Source organism: Sorex araneus, chromosome 2, assembly GCF_027595985.1.
Source record: "Sorex araneus isolate mSorAra2 chromosome 2, mSorAra2.pri, whole genome shotgun sequence".
Lineage (NCBI taxonomy): Eukaryota > Metazoa > Chordata > Mammalia > Eulipotyphla > Soricidae > Sorex > Sorex araneus.
Genome location: NC_073303.1, coordinates 197,344,501 through 197,369,519, shown reverse-complemented (window position 1 = coordinate 197,369,519; position 25,019 = coordinate 197,344,501). Strand labels below are relative to the sequence as shown.

Here is a 25,019-nt window from a genome sequence, read left to right as displayed (position 1 = left end):
TTGGTTTTTGGGTCACACCTGGCGATGCACAGGGGTTACTCCTGGCTCTGCACTCAGGAATTACTCTTGGCGGTGCTCAGGGGATCATATGGGATGCTGGGATTTGAACCCGGGTCGGCCGCGTGCAAGGCAAACGCCCTACCCACTATGCTATCACTCCAGCCCCTCTTCTCTAGATTTTTGCCTATTTTCTCCACCCATAACCAGCTTTCTTTGCCCCCAAAGGCAGAACAAAAACTGCCTCCAACCCCCAAGTGCCTGCCTCGGGGCTCTTAAGTGACTAGATGGGCAAATCGCTCTCTCCGGCTCAGTATCACATTTCCAGGAAAGGGATGCATCAAATCCACTTCAATGCTCAGAGTCTTCTGTGGGGGAGAAACATGTCACAGGATACTGGGGGTGGGGGGTGGGGGACTTGGAACCAGGGAGGAAGGGGGGCAGGGGTGGTGTCTAGGGTCTGCTTCACATATCCAACGTCCTGGGTTTGAGTTCCGGAACCCCAGATGAAACAGATTCAGCGAGATACCCCCAAAGCTCCATAACAGTCCCTGCTGCTTTGGACTTATCACCAAAATTAAGAACAGGACAAGAGGAAAGAGGTGACTAAAACTCAAACCGAGGAGTCTGTGAAGGATATAGAATTAAGCAGAGCTGAGAAAATCAGAGGCACCAAAATCTCCACTGCGGGGCCATGTGTGGCCCTTGTGGTCAACCCAAGTTCCATCCCCAACACCCCAGGGAGTCCTCTGAGCCCGCCTGGTGTGAGTCCTGAGCGCAGAGCCAGGACTGAGCCCTAAGTGCTGCCAGGTGTGGCCCCCAAACCTAAATAAATAAATAAAATTGCACTGTCCGAGAGGTGACATCAATAAAGAAAACTGCAAGTTGAAGACAAAGAGATCATATAGGGGTTGGCCTGTGTGCAGCTGGGCCTGGTTTGATCCCTGGCACCACACCCACACACACCCACACCCACACCCCACTTCCCCCCCCCCCCCCCCCCGGCATTGATCCCTGAGCCAGATAAATGACAAATTCAGAAAATTGACTTTTTTAAATAATTCTCTACAGGAAAAGCCCAAGAGGACAAAGTAAATAAGGACTCTGAGGCTGAGATGAAGTTGCCTCCCCAACTTCATCTGGACTCCTTGTGGCACGCGAGCACCAAGTCCAGTCAGCTTACTCAACTGTCCCTCACATGAGACAAAAGATGTTTAGAACGTTGTGGCCACACCTGGCCGGGCTAGAGTGCTTCTCTGGGTTGAGGGAGGGGGGAAGGAGGGCCCGGGGAGAATATTCCCCCAGCTACCCCCCAAGGCCTGTGGCTCTGCGGAACCCAGCCCGGGCCTCCCACGCACCTTGCACATGCTCAGTCACTTGCTCTCCAGCCTGGCACCAGGGGCTTGAAATGGATTTCCCCAGGAGTCCTACACACTGCCGCCCCCGGCTCAGGCACTAGGCCGGCCACTGCTGCCAATCACCCAAGGGCAAAGTGGCATCCACACTGACATGACGCTTCAAAGGCAGAGAAGCCCTACAGAGAGAAATGACCAAAACATTACCAGAACCAAACGTTCAAGTCAGGTGCCAGGCTACCATGTAAATGTGTCTGAGGCCAACGAGCATGGAACAGAGGATCAAATCCACGGAAACATTCAAGTTAAAACAAATAAAACCAGAGGCTGGAGTGATAGCACAGCGGGTAGGGCGTTTGCCTTGCACACAGCCAACCCGGGTTCGATTCCCAGCATCCCATATGGTCCCCTGAGCACCGCCAGGGATAATTCCTGAGTGCAGAGCCAGGAGTAACCCCTGTGCAGAGCCAGGTGTGACCCAAAAAGCAAAAAAATAAAATAAAATAAAATAAAACCAGGGCCAGAGAGAAGGCTCAGAGGGCGGAATGTGCTCTGTCTGCAAGGGGCCTGGGTTAGGTTCTGGCATTTGGTCCTCCAAGGCCACTAAATGTGCCCCACAAACACAAACACACACACACACACACACACACACACACACACACACACACACACACACCCCTCCATATCAAAAATAAATTTTAAAATGAAACCAGCTACAAAGCTTTCTTGTATGTGTGTGTGTGGGGAGGAAGAGGGTGCACAACTGGTAATGGTCAGAGGTTACTCCTGACTTTTTGCACTTAGAAATTACTCCTGGCAGTGCTTGGGTGCTGGGGATCAAACCCGGGTCAGCCTTGTGCAAAGCAAACGCCCCACCTACTGTACTATTTCTCCAGCCCCTACCATGCTTTTTTTGAGCTGATTTTCCTGAAGGCCGGTGAGAGAACAGGAAGTTGGCGACTATGCTGAATTTGATCCCATATAATGAGTAAAAACACAGGTGAAAAAAAAAAACACTTTGATTTCACATGGACCCGAGGTGCTAAGTGCAAGCCTGGCTATAGCTGTCAGGTCTGTCCTGTCTGAACCCTGGTGTGGTCTTCACTGGGGGGGGAGGGCCACGTCAAGGGCTGGAGTTTTCCTGTTCAATCCAGAGTGGACCTTCCCCAGCCACTGCAGAGGGGCCAGCAGGTGTGAAAGCACCGACACGTGCCTTCGCAGTCCACTTGGGATGCCTCCTTGCAGCCACACGAGTCTGGCCTGACAGTCCCGAACTACCCCATCCCTGCGTCCCGGGAAGCATCTTCGGGTCCCAAGGAGCTTGGCTGCTGCCGCCGCTCACGTATGGGGCGGCTTCCACACCTGACCTCTGAGGTTGGAATACTTCTCTAGAGAGGGAGACTGGAGCCCATTCCATTCGGACCTAATCTGTACTTCCAATTTTTTTTAAATACACATTTTTGGACTGAAGCAACAGCACAGCGGTAGGGCGTCTGCCCTGCACTCGGCCGACCCGGGTTGATTCCTCCGTCCCTCTCGGAGAGCCCAGCAAGTTACAGAGAGTATCCCGCCCACACGGCAGAGCCTGACAAGCTACCCGTATTCGATAAGCCAAAAACAGTAACAACAAATCTCACAATGGAGACGTTACTGGTGCCCGCTCGAGCAAATCGATCAACAACAGGATGACAGTGCAGTACAGTGCTACACACATGTTGTTTTTTATGTTTTGTTTGGGGGCTAAAGCAGGTGATGCTCAGGGGTTATTCCTGACTGCACGTTCAGGAATCACTCCTGGTGGGCTCAGGGGATCGTCTGGGATGCCGAGGATCGATTTGCTGGGTTAGCCATGTGCAAGGCAAGTGTCCTTCCCGCTGTACTATCTCTCCAGCCCTCGTGCACGTTGCTTTTGTAACTGAAAAAAATTGCTGGGGTTTTTGCTATTGCTTTTGATTTGGAGCCACACACAGCTGTGCTCAGGAGCTATTTCTGACTCTGTACTCAGCAGAGATCCGTGAGACCATATCTGGTGCTGGGGATTGAACCAGGGTGGCTGTACTGCCACTCTGGCCAAAATTATTTTAAATGACTCAATCAAGACTGTGATATCACTTTATCTAAAGAGATCAAAACAACGAAAGATAACAGATACTGTGATTTAAAACTAACAGAATCGAGGAAGTAACTTTAAAGTTACAATTATTGCCTTTTAGTCTCTCCCTTTGAGACTAATGAAAATTCAGCCAGGACAGGCAACAAATCAGACCTTCCTAGAAAGGAACTGGATCTGTAGACAACTCATGAAACAGGTATCTGAAGAATTCGTTTTCATAGTTTCTTTCACCAAGAAACGTAAACAGAAAAATCTCAGAAACCCAGATTCATAACCTCATAACCTGAATTCAAAAAAGTCCTAATTCTTGAACCTTTAATTTGACGATACAGTAGTAGTTTGACAGGATTCTCTTTTCCTCAAAGACCATCGAAAGAGTTTACAGGGGTTAAGTCATGTGCTTTAAGTGTGGCCAACTCTTCTTGGATCCCTGACACCATCCAGGGTCCCCTGAGCACCACCAGGAGTGACCCCTGGCCACAGAGCCAGGAGTGAGCCATGAGCACCAATAAGTGTGGCCCATACTCTCTCCTTCAAATAAACCACCATTCATCTCCCTCCCCCCTTGAGAGACTTCAGTGAGCGAGAGTATTATCCTCAGGAGAAAGCATCAAGCTTCACAGGTAACTGGGTGCGGTCAAGTCAACCTTTCTGGGGCTGGAGCGCTAGTATAGAGGGTAGCACACTTGCCTTGCACAAAGCTGACCCACGTTCACTCTCCGGCACCCCCCTTTGATCCCCATTGCCGGGAGTGAACCTGAGTACAGAGGCAGGAGTAAACCTGCCCTGCTGGGTATGACCCCCCAAACTCCAGCCACCCCCCACAGGCTCTCCAGAGCTCTCCCACAGGCTTGAAGATTTGTTTCTTCAACAAAAACAAATCATGGATCTGCATAACATCTGCGGGCGCTTCCTACTTCCACTGCCATAGAGTAACACCAGAAGCAACCTCTCCCTCCTTTACCCCCCTCACCTGCCTCTCCCTAATCACCCCACTGGCATCACTTGGGCCTCCTGGAAATGGGGGGGGGGGGGTCCTCAGACACGGGGCTATTCCACACACCTACAAATTACTATGGAATGTCCCCGGACCCCCAGCACTGCTCAGGTTCTGGGACAAATGAACATGGACCCCTTCATCTTCTCTCCCCATCTCTTCCTCCTTACTTCCTCCAACCTCATCAAGTAATTGATTATAATGACTATATATAACATACATATACCTTATCTCAGCTGAAAATGATAAAACACTGTAACACTTTCATTACCATTTAATGGTTTTGCTTGATATTCATTATCACAAGAGGGGCTCTCACTTTAATGCATTAAAGTCTGATACATGTGATATGCCAGCAACACTCATTTTCTAGCCAATTTTTCCAATTTTCTGCCCCAATCAGTCCAAACAGACTTTATGTCAGTGACCAACATGTAACAGCCTCCTTCTGACAGATGGAGCAGCTGAGTTTCAAATTCCAAGCAAATGAAAGATCTCTGAAATCAATTACAGGGGCCAGAGAGATAATAACGGAGTTAAGGCACAAGTGCCTTGCCTGCGACAGTCCCGGTTCAATCCCCGAGTACCACCAGGAGAGATCCCTCAGCACAGAAGCAGGGATAGTCCCTAAGCATCCTAGGTGTGGCCCAAGATCTACCCGCCCCCCAACCCCCCAAAAAAGTCTATAGTCTTACTTTTCCAGCAGAAAAGAGTCTGATTTTCAGAAATGCTGGACCCAGGATGAACTGGCTTCTACTGGCGGTCAGTGACTTTCAGCATTTTTATACTTGTAAGGTGACACTGGCCTGCAGGCGGAGATTGAAACCTTTGCTAGAGACACGAGGGTGTTTGCTTACACCAGGCTTTGTATCATAACACCTTGCCCTGCTCGGAACAATAAAACTGCTCAGAAAGTTCGCCTGGGTGAGAATGAGTGCCACAGACACAGGCTTGGAGGGCCCCAATTGCCATTTTGTCTCCGCTTTGATCTTAAGAGTCTCCTTACTGGTTTGGTTCAGGGGGGCCACTAGAAGCCAGATGATCTGTCATACCCATTTCTGGCAAATGGCTGCCCCCACTTGGAAGCCAGCAAAAGGGCCTACCGACAAGATGCAAGAATGAACACAACCATCGTGGGCAGAAATGGGTCGGGAGGCTGGCCAGGGGTGCGAAAGCAAAACCCTCCTGTAAGCAGGAGAGGACGCTTTCACGTCAACCACCAAAGATTATATAAAGAATACATAAATAAGTGCCAACTGGTAGGATCTTGCCATTTTCACTTTCACGTGGAGATGACGCTCTCATCACATCTCTCCCAGATGTGGCAGCCTTGAAGCACCGGGCCCTGCCTCACACAACACTTTGGGAGACAGCTGAAAACCGAGACAGCTAAGGCTGGAGAGAAAGTACAGCAGTCAAGGCTCTTGCTGACCTTAAGGTTGGTTAAGACCAGAAAGACAGTACAGGGGTTCAGGCATACAGCTAACAGCTAACCAAATTTTTAAAAAGAAAAAGAAAATTTTAATTTTTAAAAGTGGGGCTGGAGAGATAGTAAAGCCAGTAGGGCGCTTGCTCTGCACGTGGTGGACCCAGGTTCAATCTCCAGCATCCGATTTGGTCCCCCCCACTCCCGCCCCAAGCATCACCAGGAGTAATTCCTAAGCTCAGTCAGGAGTAATTCCTGAGCTCAGTCAGGAGTAAGCCCTGATTATAGCTGGGTGTGCCCACCCCCCCCCCCGAAAAACGTTTAAGGCACACAGCTGACCCCTGCTCATTATGGTACCACATTGGTCCCCCAAGCACCGCCAGGAGTGATCTCTGAGCACAAAGCCAGGAGTAAGCTCAGAGCACTGGCAACTGAGGCCCAATACACCCTCCCAGGCTTGTTTGTTACATGTTAGTAGAGGCAGATAACAAGGCAAATCACAGGTCAACCCCCATGCCATAGGGCCTGCAGTTAACCATCCAGCCCCCTCAAATACATAAGAGAAGCGGCTATTGGTAGCGCCCTGAACTGGACCAGGAGGGTAGGAAATGAGGTCCTATGTTATTAGTATGAAGACAGAAAACAGGCCAATTTTCTGTATTTGGGGAAACCAATTTCATGACATTATGTTGGGTTTGTCATCGTTTGTTTATAAAATGTTATTCTGAGCCAGTGATAACAGTAATTTGCTCCTATCCTGAGGCTTAATTTACATTCAGAGTCTCTAGGTAAACATCTCCCTGGCCGCCTTCTTTCCAGCTCATCAGCTGAGCATTCTACAGGCTCGGGAAAGCGCTCTCCTTCCAGAGCCAACCAAACCCACAGTAAGGACGGGACTATAGCCCTAGTGGCTCCCGATTCATAAAATCAGTGGGAAGATCAAGAAAGTCTGCTTGAAAATGGGGCCTCTGATTAATTCATCATTTCACATGTTATTGAGGAGTCAGCAACAGCACAGCAGGCAGGGAGCTTGCTCTGCATGGGGCTGGCTGATCCTGAGCACCCCATCAGAGTCTCCTGAGCCATACTAGGAAGGATCCCTGAGTGCAGAGCCAGGAGTAAGCCCTGACCGCCACTGGATGTGGCCCCAAACCAAAGACACAAATATATACTGGGCAGCAGAAGCCATACAGCAGTAAAGGCACTAGTCTTGCAAGTGGCTGACCCAGGTTTGATCTCCAGCACCTGCCAGAATGATCCCTGAGCACAAAGCAAGAAGAAAGCCCTAAGCACAATGGGGTGTGGCCCACAAAGAAAACTGTCACTGTCATCCCGTTGTTCATCGATTTGCTCAAGCGGGCACCAGTAAGTCTCCATTGTGAGACTTGTTACTGTTTTTGGCATATCGAATACACCACAGGTAGCTTGCCAGGCTCTGCCGTGCAGGCGGGATACTCTCGGTAGCTTGCCCGGCTCCCTGAGAGGAGATACCTTGTTCTGAGATACCTAGAATAACGCCTGGAGAAACTTGATGAAATTTTGTTTGTTTGTTTGTTTGTTTTCTCTTTTTCTCACAAAGAAAACAAACACACAAAAAATCATCAAGTTCCTTCAGGCATTATTCTAGGTATCTCAGAACAAGGAGCCTCATTCTTGGGACCCACAGGAACATATTATTACAGGTGAATTGCCTATGTAATAGTTAGGATTCTTTCTTTTTTATTAGCAGTCTCCATCATAAAGCTTACTGTCCCTTGAAATGCTGATCTGAGATGTCTGGGGAGAAGGAAGCACCATGCCAGCGGTTTCCCAACTTGACTGTGCAGGAGAAATTCCTGGGCAACTTGTTGAAATACTGATTTCACCCCACTCCACGGTCAGGTGAGGTGACCAAGACTTGCATTTTCCCTTATCCCTTTTCCCGGTTTGGGGGCCACACCCAGCACTGCTCAGAGCCTACTCCCAGGTCAGTGCTAAGGGCAGGGGAGCAGGGGATCATGCCTGTCTGTTCTTGGGGGACCATGGTCAGGCACGGATCAAACTCGGACCTCCAGCATGCTAAGCATGCACTCCAGCCCTGAGTCACCTCTCCAGCCCCTGCCCAAAAACCTGCACTTTAAAAACAGAACTCAGGGCTAGAGAAAGAGCACAGGGTGCAAAGAAACTTGCCTTGCATACGGTCGACCCAGGTTCAATCCCAGGCACCATATATGTCCCTCCTGAGCACAGAGCCAGCATTAGCCCCTAAGCATCACTGAGTGTGGCCTAACACTCAAAAAAATAATAAAAATAGAAACAAAAATCTCAGCTGTTACTAAGAGGTGCTTTGACTTGGAAAACCTCATCTGTAAGTGAAGCCATTCAGACAGGAAACGACCATTCAGAAGTGAGAAATCCTTACAGCAGTGGAATTTGAACTGAGTAAAATAAACTCAACCCTCCAAGTAACTATTATTCACCATCGAAGCAGATTAAGATGGAGAGTGAGAGTCAAGAAATTTATCAGCACCACCTCCTTAATCTCTGCCTGAGGATTTGCATTTTCCAAATCCAGGCATGTGGTGGACAGATGAACTCTGACAGGGTTCCACTACCAATACTGGAGCAAAAAAGGAAACTGAAGGGGGAAAAAAAAGCTAAAAAGGACAAACATTTCAGGGAACTCACTTGCTACCACTCATTTTATGCCCTATTTCACAATGCTTAGTATCTGAACAATCCACCGGGTTCCAAAGTACATCAAAAATGTGTTCATTTCCTCCCTCGCTCAGGCAGAATAATATTAAGAGTTTTGTGAAGGTACTGTGTGCCTCAGCAATTTCAACTGATACATTCTAAAAGGAAAAAAGGCTGTTATCAGAACTATTTCTTATAGGAGCTGCTTAAAAGAGCTTTAAATAGTTTTAACACCACCCCTAACATTACAGAGTCCCTCATTTATCAATTTAGATGGACTTCAAAGTTCCTGGCTTCTTTACAAATCTATAGAAAAACATTCTCCTGGATGTTAAAAATAAAAATGTATAGAAAATATATGTTTTTATAAACAAATATCCTTGGGGAAACAATTATCTTGAATAAACTTTTTTTTTAAGCCTATTTTCCAGAGAGAGAAATCTTAACTGGGAGGGATATTTTAGCCTATACACCCTCAGCCATCTAAAAATAAACGGATCTACTCCTCCTGTTTGTGTGTTAGAAACTAGAGAGTGTACACAAACCAGCAGGCTGCAGGTTCTGGTCCACTTCCTGCCCTCAGCTCCTGTCCACATAATCCAGGAGATCTCAGAGCTCGTGTTCAAAGGGATTAGGAAAACTGCCACCCCCTTGACAAGAACCGGGATTTTCCAGATGCCTCTGTCTGTGTGGTATTTGTTTTTATTGTCCGTACTTGTTTTTTACCGCGCCTGCTTCTAAGGCTGGTACTGGTTTTGACCCCACAAACAGCGAGAGCAGGATGCCAAAGGCATCAGCACAAAGAAAGAAACGCATCTCCCGGGGACCCTTGCAAGACCTGTGAAATGTCAGGCTGGCTCTTGCCTTCAAAATCAGCAACTGGCGATGGCAAACTTCGAAAAGGGAAACTTTTCTATTCGAGTGGCTATCCAAAAATTAAAAAATATATATAAAAAGAAAAAAGAAAAAGAAAAAAAACTCTCTCTATTGCCTCCAGCCAGCTCCAACCAAAGAGCGAAACCGCCCGGCGAATTTCTTCCTCCAAGAGCCCCAGCCAGCCCAGCCTTCTCGGGGAATCAGGGAATCGCAACAAAAGATGCCCAGAGGAAATGCAATCGACGAAGTTGTTTTCTGAGCCCCGGGCAAGCCGAAGTCGAGGAAGGTGCAGCCCGTGCCCCCGGGGCTTCCTTTTCCCGGGGAATCCGGGCTGCAGTGGCCGGGTTCGCGGCCACCCCGCGCCCGCGGTCCACGCCGCGCAGCCGGGGCCGGTGCGTAAAGGGGACGGCGCGGCGGAGCAGCCGCCGGAGCGCGCGGCCCCCGAATACCATCAGAGTCAGCCCCGCTCGGCGGCGACCTGCAACCCCGCGGCACTGCTTGCCCTTCACTGGAAGGGATTTCTGCAGGCACCCGAGAGGTTTTTCAAAAAACAAAAAAAAAAAAAAAAAAGGGAGGGTTGGGAGGTGGGGGAGAAGGATGAGCCTGGGACTCCAGGCCCGGGGTGCGATGCAGCTCCCGAGCCCGGAGGCTGGCGGGGAGGCGAGGCTTGGCTCACCCGCCGCGCTCGGTCGGCCGAGGGCAACGAGGTCAGCCCGGGAAGGAGCGAGCGCGCCCCTCGGGATGCCCCCTGGAGAAGGAGGGGACCCCCCAGCCCAGCCCCGGGCCGCCCGGGTCCGACGCCCCTTCCACCCGCAGCCCGTCCCGCGGTCCCCACCCCCACGGCCCGCCGCGCCGCCCCGGCCCTCCCGGCGCCCGCCCGCCGCCGCCGCCGCCGCCGCCCTCGGGGGGACGGTGAGGGGAGGATGGTGGGGCGCAGGGCCGGCGCGCGGCCAAGGGTGAAGGGCGGCCCGAGGGACGCGCGCCCCGGGCGGCCATCGCAGCGACCCCCCGGGGGACCAGGCCGCCGCCGCCGTCCGGCCCCCCTCAGCTCCTCACCTCATCTCCAGGCGGGTCCGCGCTGCCGCCCCGGGGACAAATCAGTGCAGCTCGCACGGCGCGGGGAGGGACGCAGGAGCCGCAGCCCCGCACACCATCCCCTCCCGCTAGCCCGCCCGCCTCCCCGCGCGCGTCCCGGAGCCCGCTCGGGGTGCTCCCTTACGGGCCGCCGTACTACGGAGCAACCAAGCTGCGCTCCCTCCCCTCGGCTCCGCTCCCCTTATTCCTCCAGCGCTCCCTCCCTCGTTCCCTCGCTCCCGCCTATCTCCTCATCTCCAGCCGCCGCCTCCTGCGCCCCGCCCACCCCTCCGGGTCCGCCCACCGGAGGGCGGGGACACTACGCCCGCCAATCGTTCGGCCCCCTATCGCCCCGCCTACTGTAAGCCCCGCCCATAGAAGGAGGCGGCGGGGGGTCGGGCTGATTAAAACGAATGGAAGAGGATGGAATGACAGCAGATCCTATCAATCAGCGAGCGGCAAGGAGGCGGGAGGAGGACTTTTTTCTTTTTCTTCTTCTCCTTCATTCTTCTTCGCACGCCCCCTAGAGGGTGCAACCCGCAGTTTTTGGTCGGCGAGGTTTCTGGGCTGGCTCATGGAGATTTTATGCTGCTGGATCGATTCCTCTGTTCGATGACTTGGTAGGCACTAATAAGAATGCATGAAACCAAGTTAAGGAAGGTTTGAATGGAGACAGTAATGTGGCAGGGCCACAACCCAATGCAGGTGGTGGGGGATACGCTTGGAATAAGGAAGAGTGTGGTCTTTAACTGAAATTTGCATAAAGCTGTACCCTTCCCCGCAAATACAACTATGTCCATTGATTGGTAGCCCCCGATACGGAGCCGCGCAGTGCCTCTGAGCGGAGCATGCCGGGAAATGTAGTTTTGGCTCGGTTGCTATGGCGTCCTCCGCAGCCTCGAGAGGGCCTGAGAGTGACGAGCGGCCCAACCAATGGGAGCCGCTTCTGAGCCAGAGAGGGCGGGCTCTCTGCAGAAGGACTCGAAGGTGGCGGCGGCGGCGGCGGAGGCGCAGGCCGTTGGGGCAGCTGGCAGGCAGGTGAGCCCCGAAAACGCGTTGCGTGTCTTTCGAAACCGAGCCGTGGGCGAAAGATCGAGAGACGCCTCACAGAAGCGCCCGGCCCCGGGCGGAGGGTGGTTCGTGTCGCAGTCGAACCGAGACCCCCTGGGCCGGGGCCTAGCTTGGCCGAGGCCAGCGAAGGGGCGGGGAGGACCTGATGGGACTGACGGTTTCCTGGGTTCTTCAGGCTTTGGGTCTGGTTTTTCTTTTTTTATCTGGCTGTGCATCTCCCTCACGTTTTGGAGGCAAAACGTTTGGAAATTCCCTTCCTCCAAATCTCCCGGCTTAGATTTGCGTCTTCTTTTTAATTCTTATCATTTGAGTTTCTTTTTGTATTTTCCCCTCTCTCCCCCCTTTTCTTTTGGTATGCCATTGTCTAAACGGGGGGGGGGGGGGCGGGGGGGCGCGGCGTTGGCAAGTTATGTGATCTTAAGGCCACATTCCCCCAGTGCTTGAAGCTGACTAGTCGCTGCATGCACTGAGCCACCACTAAAATCCACCTGTAAGAGGCGGGTGGATTTCCAGCCTGAGAATCTGCCTTTCCATTTTTTTGTTGGGCCACACACCTGACGCTCCGGGGCTTCTCCTGGCTCTGTGATCAGACACTACCCCCTGGCGGTGCTCAGGGGGACCATATGGGATGGTTCCAACCCGGATTGGCCACGTGGAAGGCAAAAGCGGTGCTATGGCTCTGGCTCCTGCATCTCTTCGAGCCCCCGGCAGCTTCTGCTGCACTGAGCAATTGGGTTCATTAGCTGTGCCCAGTACATGTTGAATGCAAAGCTGTGTGAATTATATTTCTTTCCCCCATAGCTATATTTAAAAAAAAAAAAGAGGGAAACCACATTAAATCAATGATGTGTTTTATTTGATCCAGCATACCTGGACTATTATTATTATTTCTTTTTTTTTTTTAATTTTATTAAATCACCGTGTGGAAGATTACAATGCTTTCGGGCTTAGGTCTCAGTTATACAATGCTGAATCAACCATCCCTTCACCAGTGCCCATATACCACCACAAAAAAAAAAAAAAAAAAAACCCACCCAGTACACCTCCCATCCCGCCCCCCCACCCCCTACCTTGTAGCTGATAAGTTTCATTTTACATTCTGTTTACTTTGGTTACATTCAATATTTCAACACAAACCTCACTATTGTTGTTAGGAGTACCCCACTAGATTCAGACCTACTGTGAAGACAAATTTCTGTACTTTAACAAGAAGTCCAGGGAGATTTCTTACAGATATTAGATAATTGCAGGCTTGAAAACCCAATCTGTGGTCGTCTTAATATGGCGGCCACCGCGCCCTTCATCCCCGGAGAGAAAGAGGCGAGAGAGAGAAATACCTTTCCCCTCCTGGGCGGGCACGGGGCCGAGGCTTAGTTCTCAGGCTGGAGACATTCTGCGAGGAGTTGCCCACGCCGAAAGAGTTTTGCTGGGTCTGGATTCACGCTTGTGCAGCTGCGGAGAGGCCGCACATGTGTGCGGCCCCCGGGATCACATCTCGGCGGTGGTATTATTATTTCTATACATATTTATATATTAGGGTTTGCGCTTTGGACCTTCCCCCCCCCATGTTAAATCTTCCAGTGGTGGTGTTAGACTTTCGGCGTCCTTCGGTTAACCAGACAGCATTGCTTCTGCACATTGCAGATTCAAAGGACTCAGTATCCCACTGCAGAGATGAAAAGGTGTTAAAAGGCATCTTATGGGACCCTTGACTGCTCTGCAGGAGGGACCTTGAAACCATGTTAGAAATTTTTCTGCTCAACATACAGCAATGGTGAAAAAAGCCAACATTTAGATCACTTATTTTGTGCCAGGTACTCTGCTGAGTGCTTTGCATATATAAAGTACAGTTCTTTTGGTTTGGATTTGCGGCCACTGCTCAGAACTTGCTCCTGGTTCTATGCTCAAGTATCACACCTGGCGGGGCTCATTAGGTACCAGAGATGGAACCCAGATCTACCACATGCAAAGCAAGTGGCTTACTGCTATAGTATCTCTTCAGGCCCATGAAGTATGATTCTTACATGTAATCCTTATAGCTACCCTTTTAAGGAACAATTATTATCCCTAATTTATAGATTTGGATCATGAGGTTATAGTGAAGTGGCCCAGAGTCAGTGTAGGAGTCCATATAGGAGAATGAGTCCCTGCAGGAGTCAAGGATTCAAGCAATAGTAGTGTGAACTGTATCTTCTGAATACGATGAGTCAACAACTGCAATTGAGAATAATAATTACTCTTTTATTTAATCTAAACTTTCACTTCCGCAATGCCTCCATTCCAGCTTACTGCAGGATTGGAAGAAAGGGTTCTCCATACATGGTCGATTTGCCTTCAGTTGCAGTGAAATCTTTGGGTTTTTAACCTCTCCGTGCTGTGCATTCAGATCAAAGTTCTAGCTCTTATGGTTGAGAAGGGGATTCAGAACCTTGAGGTACTTCAGCTGCTGGGTCTGTCTCAGAGACATTAAGAACATCACCCTGTTCATTTGTGGCCCCTCCTGAGAGGGGCCCGGAAAGTGTAGAAATTCTGTTTTTGGGAGGGTTGGGGGGTGTCACTCCCAGTGATGCTCAGGGGTTATTCCAGGCTCTGCTGCACTCAGGTGTTACTCCTGGCGGTGTGCAAGGGACCATATGGGATGCTGGGGATTGAGCCTGGGTCAGCCGCATGCAAGGTAAACGCCCTCCCAGCTATGCTATCACTCTGGCCCAAGTGTAGAAATTCTTAAAGTTCATACCAGGGAATCACACAGTATTTGGGGTTTGTGACAAAACATTTTTATGGGATTAGTTGATTAAAAATGAATGTCTTAGGCTGGAACAATTGTACAGTTGATAAGCAGTTGCTTTGCACACAGCCGACCGAGGTTCAATCCCCAGCATCCGTTATGGTCCCCCTATGCCACCAGGAGTGATTCTTTTTTTTTTTTCTTTTTGGGTCACACCCCGCGATGCATAGGGGTTACTCCTGGCTCTGCACTCAGGAATTACCCCTGGCGGTTCTCAGGGGACCATATGGGATGCTGGGAATCGAACCCGGGTCAGCCGAGTGCAAGGCAAACGCCCTACCCCCTATACTACCACTCCAGCCCCAGGAGTGATTATTAAGTACAGAGCCAGGAGTAACCCCTGAGCACCACCAGATGTGGCCCAGAAACAAAGAAAGAATGTCTTCTTACTCTTGGGAGCAAGTTATAGACTGTCACTGTCACTGCCATCCTGTTGCTCATTGATTTGTTCGAGCGGGCACCAGTAACGTCTCTCATTGAGAGATGTACTGTTACTGTTTTTGGCATATCCAATACACACGGGTAGCTTGCCAGGCTCTGCTGTGCGGGCTCAATACTCTCAGTAGCTTGCTGGGCTCTCCGAGAGGGGCGAAGGAATCGGACACAGGTTGGCTATGTGAAAGGCGAACGCCCAACCACTGTGCTATCACTCCAGCCCAAGTTTTAGACTACTAGGCATAAACTATTTCAAAGACAAATATACGATTTTTCCAGATCCAAGCCAAGGCCAAAACACATACACCTGTGCAGATGTGCCAAAGTATGCATTCTGCAAAATAATTTTTTTCTACTTTTTATATTTTATAATCAGTGACATCTTTGGAGTTCTCTGGCGCGTTCATTTACTGACAGTTAACTCATTTATTAAATATTTCACCTGCATTACCATTGTGTTTTATGTCTGCAGCAAGAGATCACTTCTCAACACCCCATAGGGAACTGGAAAATTGAAATGACAAGCATGTACAAATTGTGAAAAATGCTAGTTGGTAGAGTAGCTCGGTTAAATGCATTGCCAGAGCAATAGTACCGCAGGGAGAGTGCTTGCCCTTGCACCGGGCCAGGCCCGGCAGGCTTATATGGCCTGAGCACTGCCTGGAATGGCCATAAAAAAAAATGTACTGGAGGGGAGGGTGGTCTGAATTCTGGAGGAGGAGCTGTTAATTGCTCTCCCCTAGGTTAAAACTCCTGGAGGAGAGAGAAAGCCAGTCAGGATTCTGGAAGGACCCTCACTTGCTTTACTGCCTCCTGACAATGGGCTTTGCCCCAGGTTAAGCTGCTAGCATTTGGGAGGACACTTGATACTCACCACCTTGATTGACTGTGTGCCCCAGGGCTAGAGTTGGGGCGAGAGGTTGCGAATTCACTGTGGTGAGAGTTCAGTTTCCTTGTTCCCGCCCTTGAGGAGCTATGCCAGCAGGAGACTGGCAGAATGAAACAATACCCAGCCCGCCTCCCGCAACTCCTTGCTCAATGGGCCTCCCAGCAGAGACCCTAGTCACGGGTACTGTGTAAGTCAGTGGCTAGTAAAGGTTCAGCTCTCTTGGAGTCGGAAAATTCTTCAAGGAACTTTCAAAGAGGGAGGGAGATGCCTCAGTAGTAAGCTGCATGTTTGACAGTTCCAAGCTCTGGGTTTGAGCTCTATCCTGGCATCACATGCACACACACAAACAAACACACACACTTCCTGGGTTTTGTTTGTTTTAGTTTGGGGGCCACAGCTAGCGATGCCCAGGGGCTACTCAGAAATTACTCCTGATGATGCTCAGGGCACCACATGGGATGCCAGGGATTGAACTCAGGGTCAACCATGTGCTAGGCAAGCACCCTACCCAGTGTACATCACTCAGGCCTGCATGCATTTTTTTTTCTTTGATCACCATGGAATTACAAAGTTCTTCATGATTGAGTTTCTGGTGTACAGTGTTCCAACACCAGCTCCGTCACCACTGTCTGCTTCCACCAGTCTGCCTCTACGAAAGGTTTTCTTTTTTTTTTTTTTTTTTTGCTTTTGGGGGCCATACCCGTCAATGCACAAGGGTCACTCCTGGCACTGCACTCAGGAATTACCCCTGGCAGTGCTCAGGGGACCATATGGGATGTTGGGAATTGAACCCAAGTCGGCTGTGTGCAAGGCAAACGCCCTACCCGCTGTGCTGTCGCTCCGGCCCCCAACAGGCATTTTTGTAATATATGTTTTTTGCACTGACACACAATTTTTTTTTTTTAATTCAAGAGTCCATCATGGGAAGTTGTAGGTAAACATGTACTGGAGATTCCTTGTGGCACAGATGGGCAGCTATTTGACATTTCTCAGAAAATGCCTTTTTTGTTTTGTGCTTCTGCCTGAGGTCTAGATGAGGGTCTAGGCTTGGCTGGATGTGGGGAGAAATCTGCATTGTTGTTGTTTTTTTTTTTAAGAATTTTATTTTATTGAATCACCATGTGGAAAATTACAATGCTTTCAGGCTTAAGTCTCAGTTATACAATGCTGAAAAAACCATCCCTTCACCAGTGCCCATATCCCACCACCAAAAAAAAAAAAAAACAGCACACCTCCCATCCCGCCCCCACCGCACTCCCCCCCCACCATGTAACTGATAAATTTCACTTTACTTTCTATTTACTATGGTTACATTCAATATTTCAACACAAAACTCACTATCATTGTTAGGAGTACCCCACTAGTCAGACCTGTTGTGAAGAGATAAGAGGCCGCGTGGTTTTGGATTTCTGTACTTTAGCAACTAAGTCCAGGGACGAAATCTGCATTGTTCACATTAAAAGAGGCTGTAGGGGCCTGGGCGATAGTACAGCGGGGAGGGCTCTTGCCTTGCACACAGCACACCTGGGTTCGATCCCTGGCACTGCAATAGTTCCCCGAGCTCCCCATGAGTGATCCCTGAGCACAGAGCCAGGTGTAACCCTGAGTACTTCCAGGTGTGCCCTCCCCCCCATTGAACAAAGCAGCTTTAATGTGATTATCTCAGCCCCCAGCCCACCTCCCCAACAGACGCTTGAATTGCCTTTTAGGAAGCCGTGGTGTGTCCAGGCCCCTCTTAAAATCTCTCTAAGGACTAGGCGACTAAATGTGTGTCCCTCGCTGTTAACTCACATACAAGTAAAACATTCCCAGAGTCCTTAGCGGTGCTGTCCACCCTCTCCTGTCCCCTTCTGGGGACTGTGGGCTTGGTGGCCAGACTGCAAATCACAGCGACCTTAGAGCCTGCAGATTTCTCTTTTGGTGCTGTTTGTTTGTTTGTTTGTTTGTTTGTTTGGGGGTCATACCCAGCGGGGCTCAGGGCTCACTCCTGGCAGGCTCAGGGGACCATATGGGATGCCGGGGATCGAACCCGGGGTGGCCACATACAAGGCAAATGCCCTGCCCACTGTGCTGTCCCTCCAGCCCCAAGAGCGCAGGTTTCTAGATACTGTTGGCTGCGTAAGGGTTCAGATGCTCGCCTGCTGGCACGGCCTTGCCGCTTCCGCCTCCTTGAAGAAGCAGAGCAGATGACCTGCCCAGTAAGGACAGTGTGGCTCGTGTTCTGCAAAGGGTGATCTTTGAATCAAGCCTTGGCGCCTCACTCTGATCGTGGTGTCAGGGATCAAACCCGGGGCCTCGGGCATGCAAGGCAAGCTCTCTGCCTCTGAGCTACAGCCCTGTTTCTGACTAGCTTTTCTTTGTTTGTTTGTTTGTTTGTTTGAGGTCATACCCTGCGATGCACAGGGGTTACTCCTGGCTCTGCACTCAGGAATTACTCCTGGCGGTGCTCAGGGGACCATATGGGATGCTGGGAATTGAACCCGGGTTGGCCGTGTGCAAGGCAAACGCCCTACCCGCTGTGCTATCGCTCCAGTCCCCATCTGACCAGCTTTTTTGATTGCTTTTTCTTTTAATCATTTTGAGGTCTTTTTTTTTTTTTGGTGGGGGGGGGCATTTTTATTTTTGTACCTTGTGGCTTTTGGTTTTTTGATTCTCCCCAACAGTACTACTCCAGGGCTACTCCTGGCTCAGTGCTCAGGGGACGCTGCAGTGCCGTGGACTGAGCCCAGGGCTCCTGCCTGCAGAGCGTGTCTCCCGGCCCTCTGAGCAGTTCCCCTCACTCTGCCTGACAACACATTTTTTTGTCCGTTTGGTTTGGTTTGGGAGGGCCACACCTGGCAGTGCTCAGGGCTTAACACCTGACTCCTACTCAGAGATCACCCCTGGCAGGCTCAGGGCACCATGCAGGGATGCCAGGGGTCTAATTCGGGGCAGTCACATGCCTGGCAAACACCCATACCTGCTGTACTATCTGCTCCAGCCCCGTGACTATATATATATATATATATATATATATAGAGAGAGAGAGAGAGAGAGAGAGAGAGAGAGACTATACATATATATATTGCATGGCAGAGCCTGGCAAGCTACCTGTGGCATATTCGATATGCTAAAAACAGTAACAAGTCTCACAATGGAGATGTTACTGGTGCCCGCTCGAGCAAATTGAGAGCAACGGGATGACAGTGACACAGTGACAGTGATATACATGTATATGTATGTATATATATATTTTTTTTTTTAAGCAAATACTTGGGTATGTGGTTTGACATACTTTCTATATCTGATATGTGGGTATGTGTGAAAAGTCTCACTGATTTAAAAAAGAACATTGTTAATATTTTATATAAAGTCACCTCTTCACAAAACTGTAGTGAAGGAGCTGGCAGGTGGATGAAAGGGCCGGCACATTCTCAGCATGCCGAGCTCCAGGGTTGATCCCCAGCCGGGAGGGCCCTGGCACCACTGGATCTTCCCTCCCTCCCCCAATTTCATTTTATTTCTGTCTTTTTTGGGGGTTTGGGTTTGGGGGGCCACACTTGGCAATGCTCAGGGGTTACTCCTGGCTCTGTGCTCAGAAAGTCCCCTTGGTGGTGCTCGGGGACCATATGGCATGGGGTGCCAGGGATCAAATCCATGTTGGCCGTGTGCAAGACAAGCTCCCTACTTGTGTACTGTCTCTCCGGCCCCTTGTGTATTATTTGTGCTCAGTTGTGCTCCTGGCTTTGTGCTCAGGGAGTCATTCCTGCCATATGGAATGCAGAGAACCAAGCCCCCGTTGGCCGCATGCGAGGCAAGTGCCTTACCTGCTGTGCCTGTTTTTTGACTTTTGGAGTCACACCCAGCAATGCTCAGGGGTTACTCCTGGCTCTGACCTGGGGGTCACTCTTGGCAGTGCTTGGGATGCCAGGGATCGAACCCCGATCAGCCACATGCAAGGCAAACGCCCTCTCTGTTATACTCTCTCCAGCCCCTCCCCAAACATGAAGTCATTCTTTGCTCTCAGAGGAAGTGTAGCTCCATCTCCCAGGTCTGAGGCGCTGTGGCTTTAGCACAGATGATAGGCTAATCCAAACCCAAAAACGAGCTGGTGAGCCAGATGTGAGACAGGGAAAGGGAGCTTCCTGGCTCCTCCCTCGGTACGGAGGAAGGAGCTACGCGGGACTCTGATTTCCTTGACGAGTCTGTCCCCTAACGTCCACAGTGCCAGGTTTCGGGAGAAGACGAGTCGTTTTCCGCCAGTTGAATTTGCGGTTGGCCCAGGCTGAGACCCAGGTCCCCTTCGGTCTGAAAGTGTAGACCAGGAATGATCTATCGAGGTTTTCTTTACAATTATTAATAGATGAGCTCCCTGGGGGATTAAGTGCAGCAGGAGAGGAGCCGGCGGGGTTCGTGTTGCTGTTACAACCGAGCTGGTGCCACTTGCTCTGCTTCCCATTGAAGTCCCCCCAAAGGTCAATACTCCTATTAACTGTTTCCTGGAAGTGCAATATATTTGGGGTGCTGGGGGGCTGCACTCGGTGTTGCAGTGTGCAACTGCTTTTCTGCAAGTGGAATTGATAGTCCAGTGGCTCATGTCTGCGAAGTCCCCTTTCTGCTCTTGAAATTACTGTCTTTGATTTTTTTTTTTTTTTTTTGCTTTTTGGGTCACACCTGGCGATGCACAAGGGTTACTCCTGTCTCTGCACTCAGAAATTACTCCTGGAGGTGCTCAGGGGACCATATGGGATGCTGGGAATCGAACCCAGGTCGGCCGCGTGCAAGGCAAACGCCCTACCCGCTGTGCTATTGCTCCAGCCCCCCTGTCTTTGTTTTTGTTTCGCCGGCTTTTTTTTTTCAAGCAGATTTAACGTGTGATCATTATAAAAATTGGTAATGAACATAATCCTCAATTTGTGGGATTAAACCACGTATTTCAATTTGCATTAATAGATTGTTCAAATACTTTATTTCCCCTGTGCAAATATACATACACTCAATAAAAACCTCATTAAGTAGTGGACTGAGTGTTCCGTTGAGCCTGGCAGTGGCCTGTGCCCACGCCGCCCAGTGGGCCTTGGACAGCGTCCATTCCGCCCTTTCCTTAGTGCTAAAAACTCAGCATCCAGGGCCAGATCGATCGATCGTACCTTGGGGAGGGCGCATGCCTTGTATGCTGCCACCCTGGGCTCGATCCCCGGCATCACACAGGGTCCCCCCCTCCCCCTCAGCATCACCAGGACTAAGCCCTGACCACCACCGGGCGTGGTCCAAAAACCAACAAAGAAAAGAAGTATTCATTTTGTAGGTTTCCAAACGTAATATTTCTCCCATTCTCTTCTGCCCACTTTTGTAAAAACCAGCACTTCTGCTTCCCTTTCCTCATTTGGTTTATTTTTGTTTGTTCTGGGGGGAGGGTGGGGGTGCACACCTGGCAGCCTAGCAGTGTTTAAGGGCCCCTCCCCGCAGTGCTCCGGAGACCGTGCGTTACTAGGCATCCAACCCGGGCCTCCTGCAGGCAAGCATGTGTTCAGGGTCTCGAATCTCCTCTCTGGCCCTTCCTTACCCGTGAAAGGCAGGGGGTGTTTTGTATTTGAATCACACCTTACTGTGCAAAAGGCTTATCCCTGGCTCTGCACTCGGGGATCCCTCTTGGGGGGACTCGGGGACCATCTGGGGTTCCAGAGGTCAAACCCAAGCAAGGCAGGCGCCCAGCCCACTGCACTATCTCTCCTCCCAGCTTTCTTCATCTCTTAATTTGAGGTTATTTTTGTTCCCCATGTCTCTCTGTTCCCCCGTTTTCTACCAGTCAGGCCGACTGTCACCTGTTTGGAGGAACTATTTAGAACCCTCCAACTAAAAATACTGGCACGGCAGTGGATGTGCTTTGGGCGACGCCCCGATCCCTCACAAGCCTCTGTCTTGCAGGGTCTTTGAAATCGGGGCGCATGTGACTGCTGATCCAGAAGACACGCCTGTTTGCAGCGGCAGCAGCAGAGAAGCCGGTGAGTCCCAGCAGACCAGTGGGACTGTAAAACTTTGTTTTATGGGTTTGGGTTTTTTCTTTTTTTAATTGAAAATCAGCGAGAATCTCAGTTATAAAGCTGTTCATAATTGGGTTTCAGTCATATAATAACCATCCCTTCACCAGTGTACATTTCCCACCACCGATGTCCCCAGTTTCCCCACCCCTACCTGCCTCTGCCTCTGTCAGGCCCTTTCTCTCTCTCTCTCTCTCTCTCTCTCTCTCTCTCTCTCTCTCTCTCTCTCTTTTCTCCCTCTCTCTCTCTCCCTCTCCCATCCCTTCCTCTCTCTCTTGCCCCCTCTTTCTGTCTCTCCCTCCTTCCCCCCTTAGGAAGTGGGAAGTGCTTTGACACCAGGGTGTTGATATGTGATGAGATTGTTCCTCTTCTCCAGAAGGCGGCTCCCTGAGCCCCAGTGAGTATGGACAGAGATTTATTTAGCACTCTGGTGTTTGTCCCAAGCCGTCTCTGGGAAAGCCCTCTGGTGTGTACATGACTCAGCTGAGGCCTGTGGGTCAGGCCAGATAAGCAACAGGAGCACGTGGGCTGTATGAGTGTCTCTGGGCCTGGCTCCAGAGCAGGGGTTTGGATTTGAGCTTGATTCACTTTACAGAATCCAGAGTCAAAATTCAGCAGCGTGTTAAAGAATCCGCAAACGTCTGGGAGCCTGAGAGAGGGGTGAACGCATGAGGTGAAGTTCAGCCCCACTAGATCGGATGGAAGAACAGGGGTGCTGGGGGGAAGGGGGCGAAGCTAGCCTGGGGCCAGGGGCCAGAGTGCTGTTTGGAAGAGGTCAGCTTGAAGGTCACAGGGAAAGCTCGTTGCTGCTTATCAGCATAGATGGTCCCTCCTTACTGAGCAAACAGACCCTGGGTGACCAGCATGAGTCAGCGCTATCTCATGCTGGTCACACTGGAGAGATAATCCAAGGGCAAGGTGTTTGCCCTGCACGGGGCTCACCCGTGGATCCTGTGTGGTCCCCAGTCCCCACCAGGAGTGACCCCCGAGCACAAAGCCAGGAGTAAGTTCTGAGCGCTGCCCAGTATATCCCCCAAACCAGCAGCAACAAAAAAACAACCAACTGCATCCAACAGCACTAATGCATTCTGTATTTATTTACTTATTTGGGGGCCTCACCTGGTGATGCTCAGGGCTTGCTCCTGACTCTGCACTCAGGGATTACTCCTGGGGATGCTCAGGGACCATATTGGCTGCCAGGGGATCGAACTCAGATTGGCTGTGACGCCCTACCCCCTGTACTATTGTCCCAGCCCATTATCTTGGGTGCTGACACATGTTACTCATTTGCTTGCAGTATCTCTTGAGTGTGTATTGATTGCTGTAAGCTACTCACATTCACTTACCGCATTCTAGAAAGCGGCCAACATCCCAAACTATAGGAAAAAAACACTTTATGTGATTCCACTAAGTTTTGCTCAGTGCCGCGTTCGGTGTATGGGGCCCGTCACAGCCACACTAGGTCCCCACTCAGAAGGAAGCACATGTGGTTGAATGCACTGATGTCAGCCTCAGAAACATTCATCTTTTTTTTTCTGCTTTTTGGGTCATACCCGGCATTGCACAGGGGTTTCTCCTGGCTCATGCACTCAGGAATTACTCCTGGCGGTGCTCAGGGGACCATATGGGATGCTGGGAATCGAACCTGGGTTGGCCGCGTGCAAGGCAAACGCCCTCCCTGCTGTGCTATCGCTCCAGCCCCTGTTCATCATTTCTGGGCCAGTTCCCCACACTGACATATGCATACACTGCATCCTGCAAAAACAAAAACAAACCCCGAATGATGTGTCCTGCGTCAAAGGATTCTCATTTCTAGTGATGTATCTGGTATCAGCAGCTCAGTAGAAGCCCGCTAAATGGCACGGTGAGAAGGACTGCCTTCAGGGTTGGTGCCGTGTGCTTGGCCCAGCTCTGACCTCGCTGGCGCTGTGAGATCCCATGTTCCATAGCATCAAAGGCCCAGTTTCCTTATCCATTAAATAAATGCCTGGGTACTCCTACCAACATGTATGCATGGGAATGTGCCCTTTCCTTTGTTTTGGGGCCACCCCCAGCGGAGCTCAGGACTTACGCCTGATGCCACTCTCGGAGATCACACCTCAAGGTGCTTGGTGTGGTGGAGCGGGGACTCTATGAGATGCTGGGGATCGAACCCAGGCCGGCCATGTGCAAGGCAAGCGCCCTCCCCGCTGTGCTATTGCTCTGCCCGCACAAGAATGTTCTTAACCAGAGAGTTTGTAAAAGCCCGAACTGGGAACAGTCAGGCGTTTGTGTGGAGAGGAATGGCCATCTAGCCCTGCATTCATACAAGGGAATTCGAGATCATGAGAAGAGGGACCTCGTGGGCGGAACTCACAAACGTGTTGCTGGGAAAGGAAGCCAGGCGGGAAGGGATTTCCGAATTCCCTGGCACGGAGTCAAAAGCCGACAACACTCCTCTGGGCTGTTCTACCGAGCCTCGTGTGTCCTGAGGCCGCTGGGCAGCTTCCGGAATATGTCACGTGGCCCATCTCTGCTTGACAAAGTGCAGCAAGCTCTACGCTTCTCATCTAGGCACTGATTTTGTTGTTGTGTTGTTTTGTTTCTGCTGTTGTTGTTTTTCTTGAGTCACACCAGGCGATGATTAGGGCCTTCTCCTGGCTCTGCACTCAGGAATCACTCCTGGCGGTGCTCAGGTGTCCAATTCTTTTCTTTCAAAAAAGGAATTACTCCTAACAGTGCTTGGGGAGACAGGTGGAATGCCAGGGACTGAGCCAGGGTGGCCGGGCATAAGGCAAGCTTCCTACCCTCTATACTAGCTCTCTGCCCTAGAGAAAGCATTTTACTGGCTCATTTCATGTCTGTTTTCGTTTTAGGTGACAATGAAAGGATTGTATTTTCAACAGAGTTCCGCAAATGAAGAAATCACATTTGTATTTCAAGAAAGGGTAAGAAATACCGTCTCATCATTAAACAGTAGTTGTCCATCTTCCATATTCAATAAACCGATTTTTGAATGATGGGTTATGAGATCCTTTGAGTACAGCAACATTATTGAAGTGAAACTTTTCTTTAAATGCTATTAAAGCGTCGTGATGCACATATTGAGTTTTAGACATACAATAGGTTACAGCACCCATCCCACCAACCGCTGTCAGCTTCCCTCTGCCAGTGCTCCCCTGTTCCCTCCCGTGCCCCCTCCCCCCACCCAGCCTGCCCTCCTGGGGGGCGCCTTCCTGCGAGTTCGGTTGTTTGTGTCTCTTGGTTTCAGTGCTGTTCACTCAGTGGTTATTTGTGGATGTTTGTCTCTGTCATTCCTTAAG

At 50.5% G+C, this 25,019-nt stretch overlaps 2 protein-coding genes across 11 annotated transcripts in view; one reads left to right on the top strand and one right to left on the bottom strand.

The window, feature by feature from the left end:
- The window catches only part of ITSN1 (intersectin 1), a 214,279-nt gene extending 203,595 nt beyond the window's left edge, over positions 1 to 10,684 (bottom strand). For 4 of the 5 annotated variants that reach the window (XM_055125812.1, XM_055125811.1, XM_055125810.1 and 1 more), the window contains exon 1: positions 10,497 to 10,684. The gene's annotated coding sequence lies outside the window, so the exon portion shown is untranslated. The remainder of the gene's footprint in view (positions 1 to 10,496) is intronic. The other variant, XM_055125814.1, reaches the window with a different exon arrangement.
- Positions 10,685 to 11,013: 329 nt separating this feature from the next.
- The window catches only part of CRYZL1 (crystallin zeta like 1), a 38,653-nt gene continuing 24,647 nt past the window's right edge, over positions 11,014 to 25,019 (top strand). For 2 of the 6 annotated variants that reach the window (XM_055129038.1, XM_055129039.1), the window contains exons 1-3: positions 11,416 to 11,552; positions 21,605 to 21,681; positions 24,573 to 24,644. In XM_055129038.1, the coding sequence (XP_054985013.1) occupies positions 24,579 to 24,644 (66 nt within the window). In that variant the 5' untranslated portion in view covers positions 11,416 to 11,552; positions 21,605 to 21,681; positions 24,573 to 24,578. Of the gene's footprint in view, positions 11,135 to 11,412; positions 11,553 to 21,604; positions 21,682 to 24,572; positions 24,645 to 25,019 lie in introns of those variants that run through there. The other 4 variants (XM_055129035.1, XM_055129036.1, XM_055129037.1 and 1 more) reach the window with 4 other exon arrangements.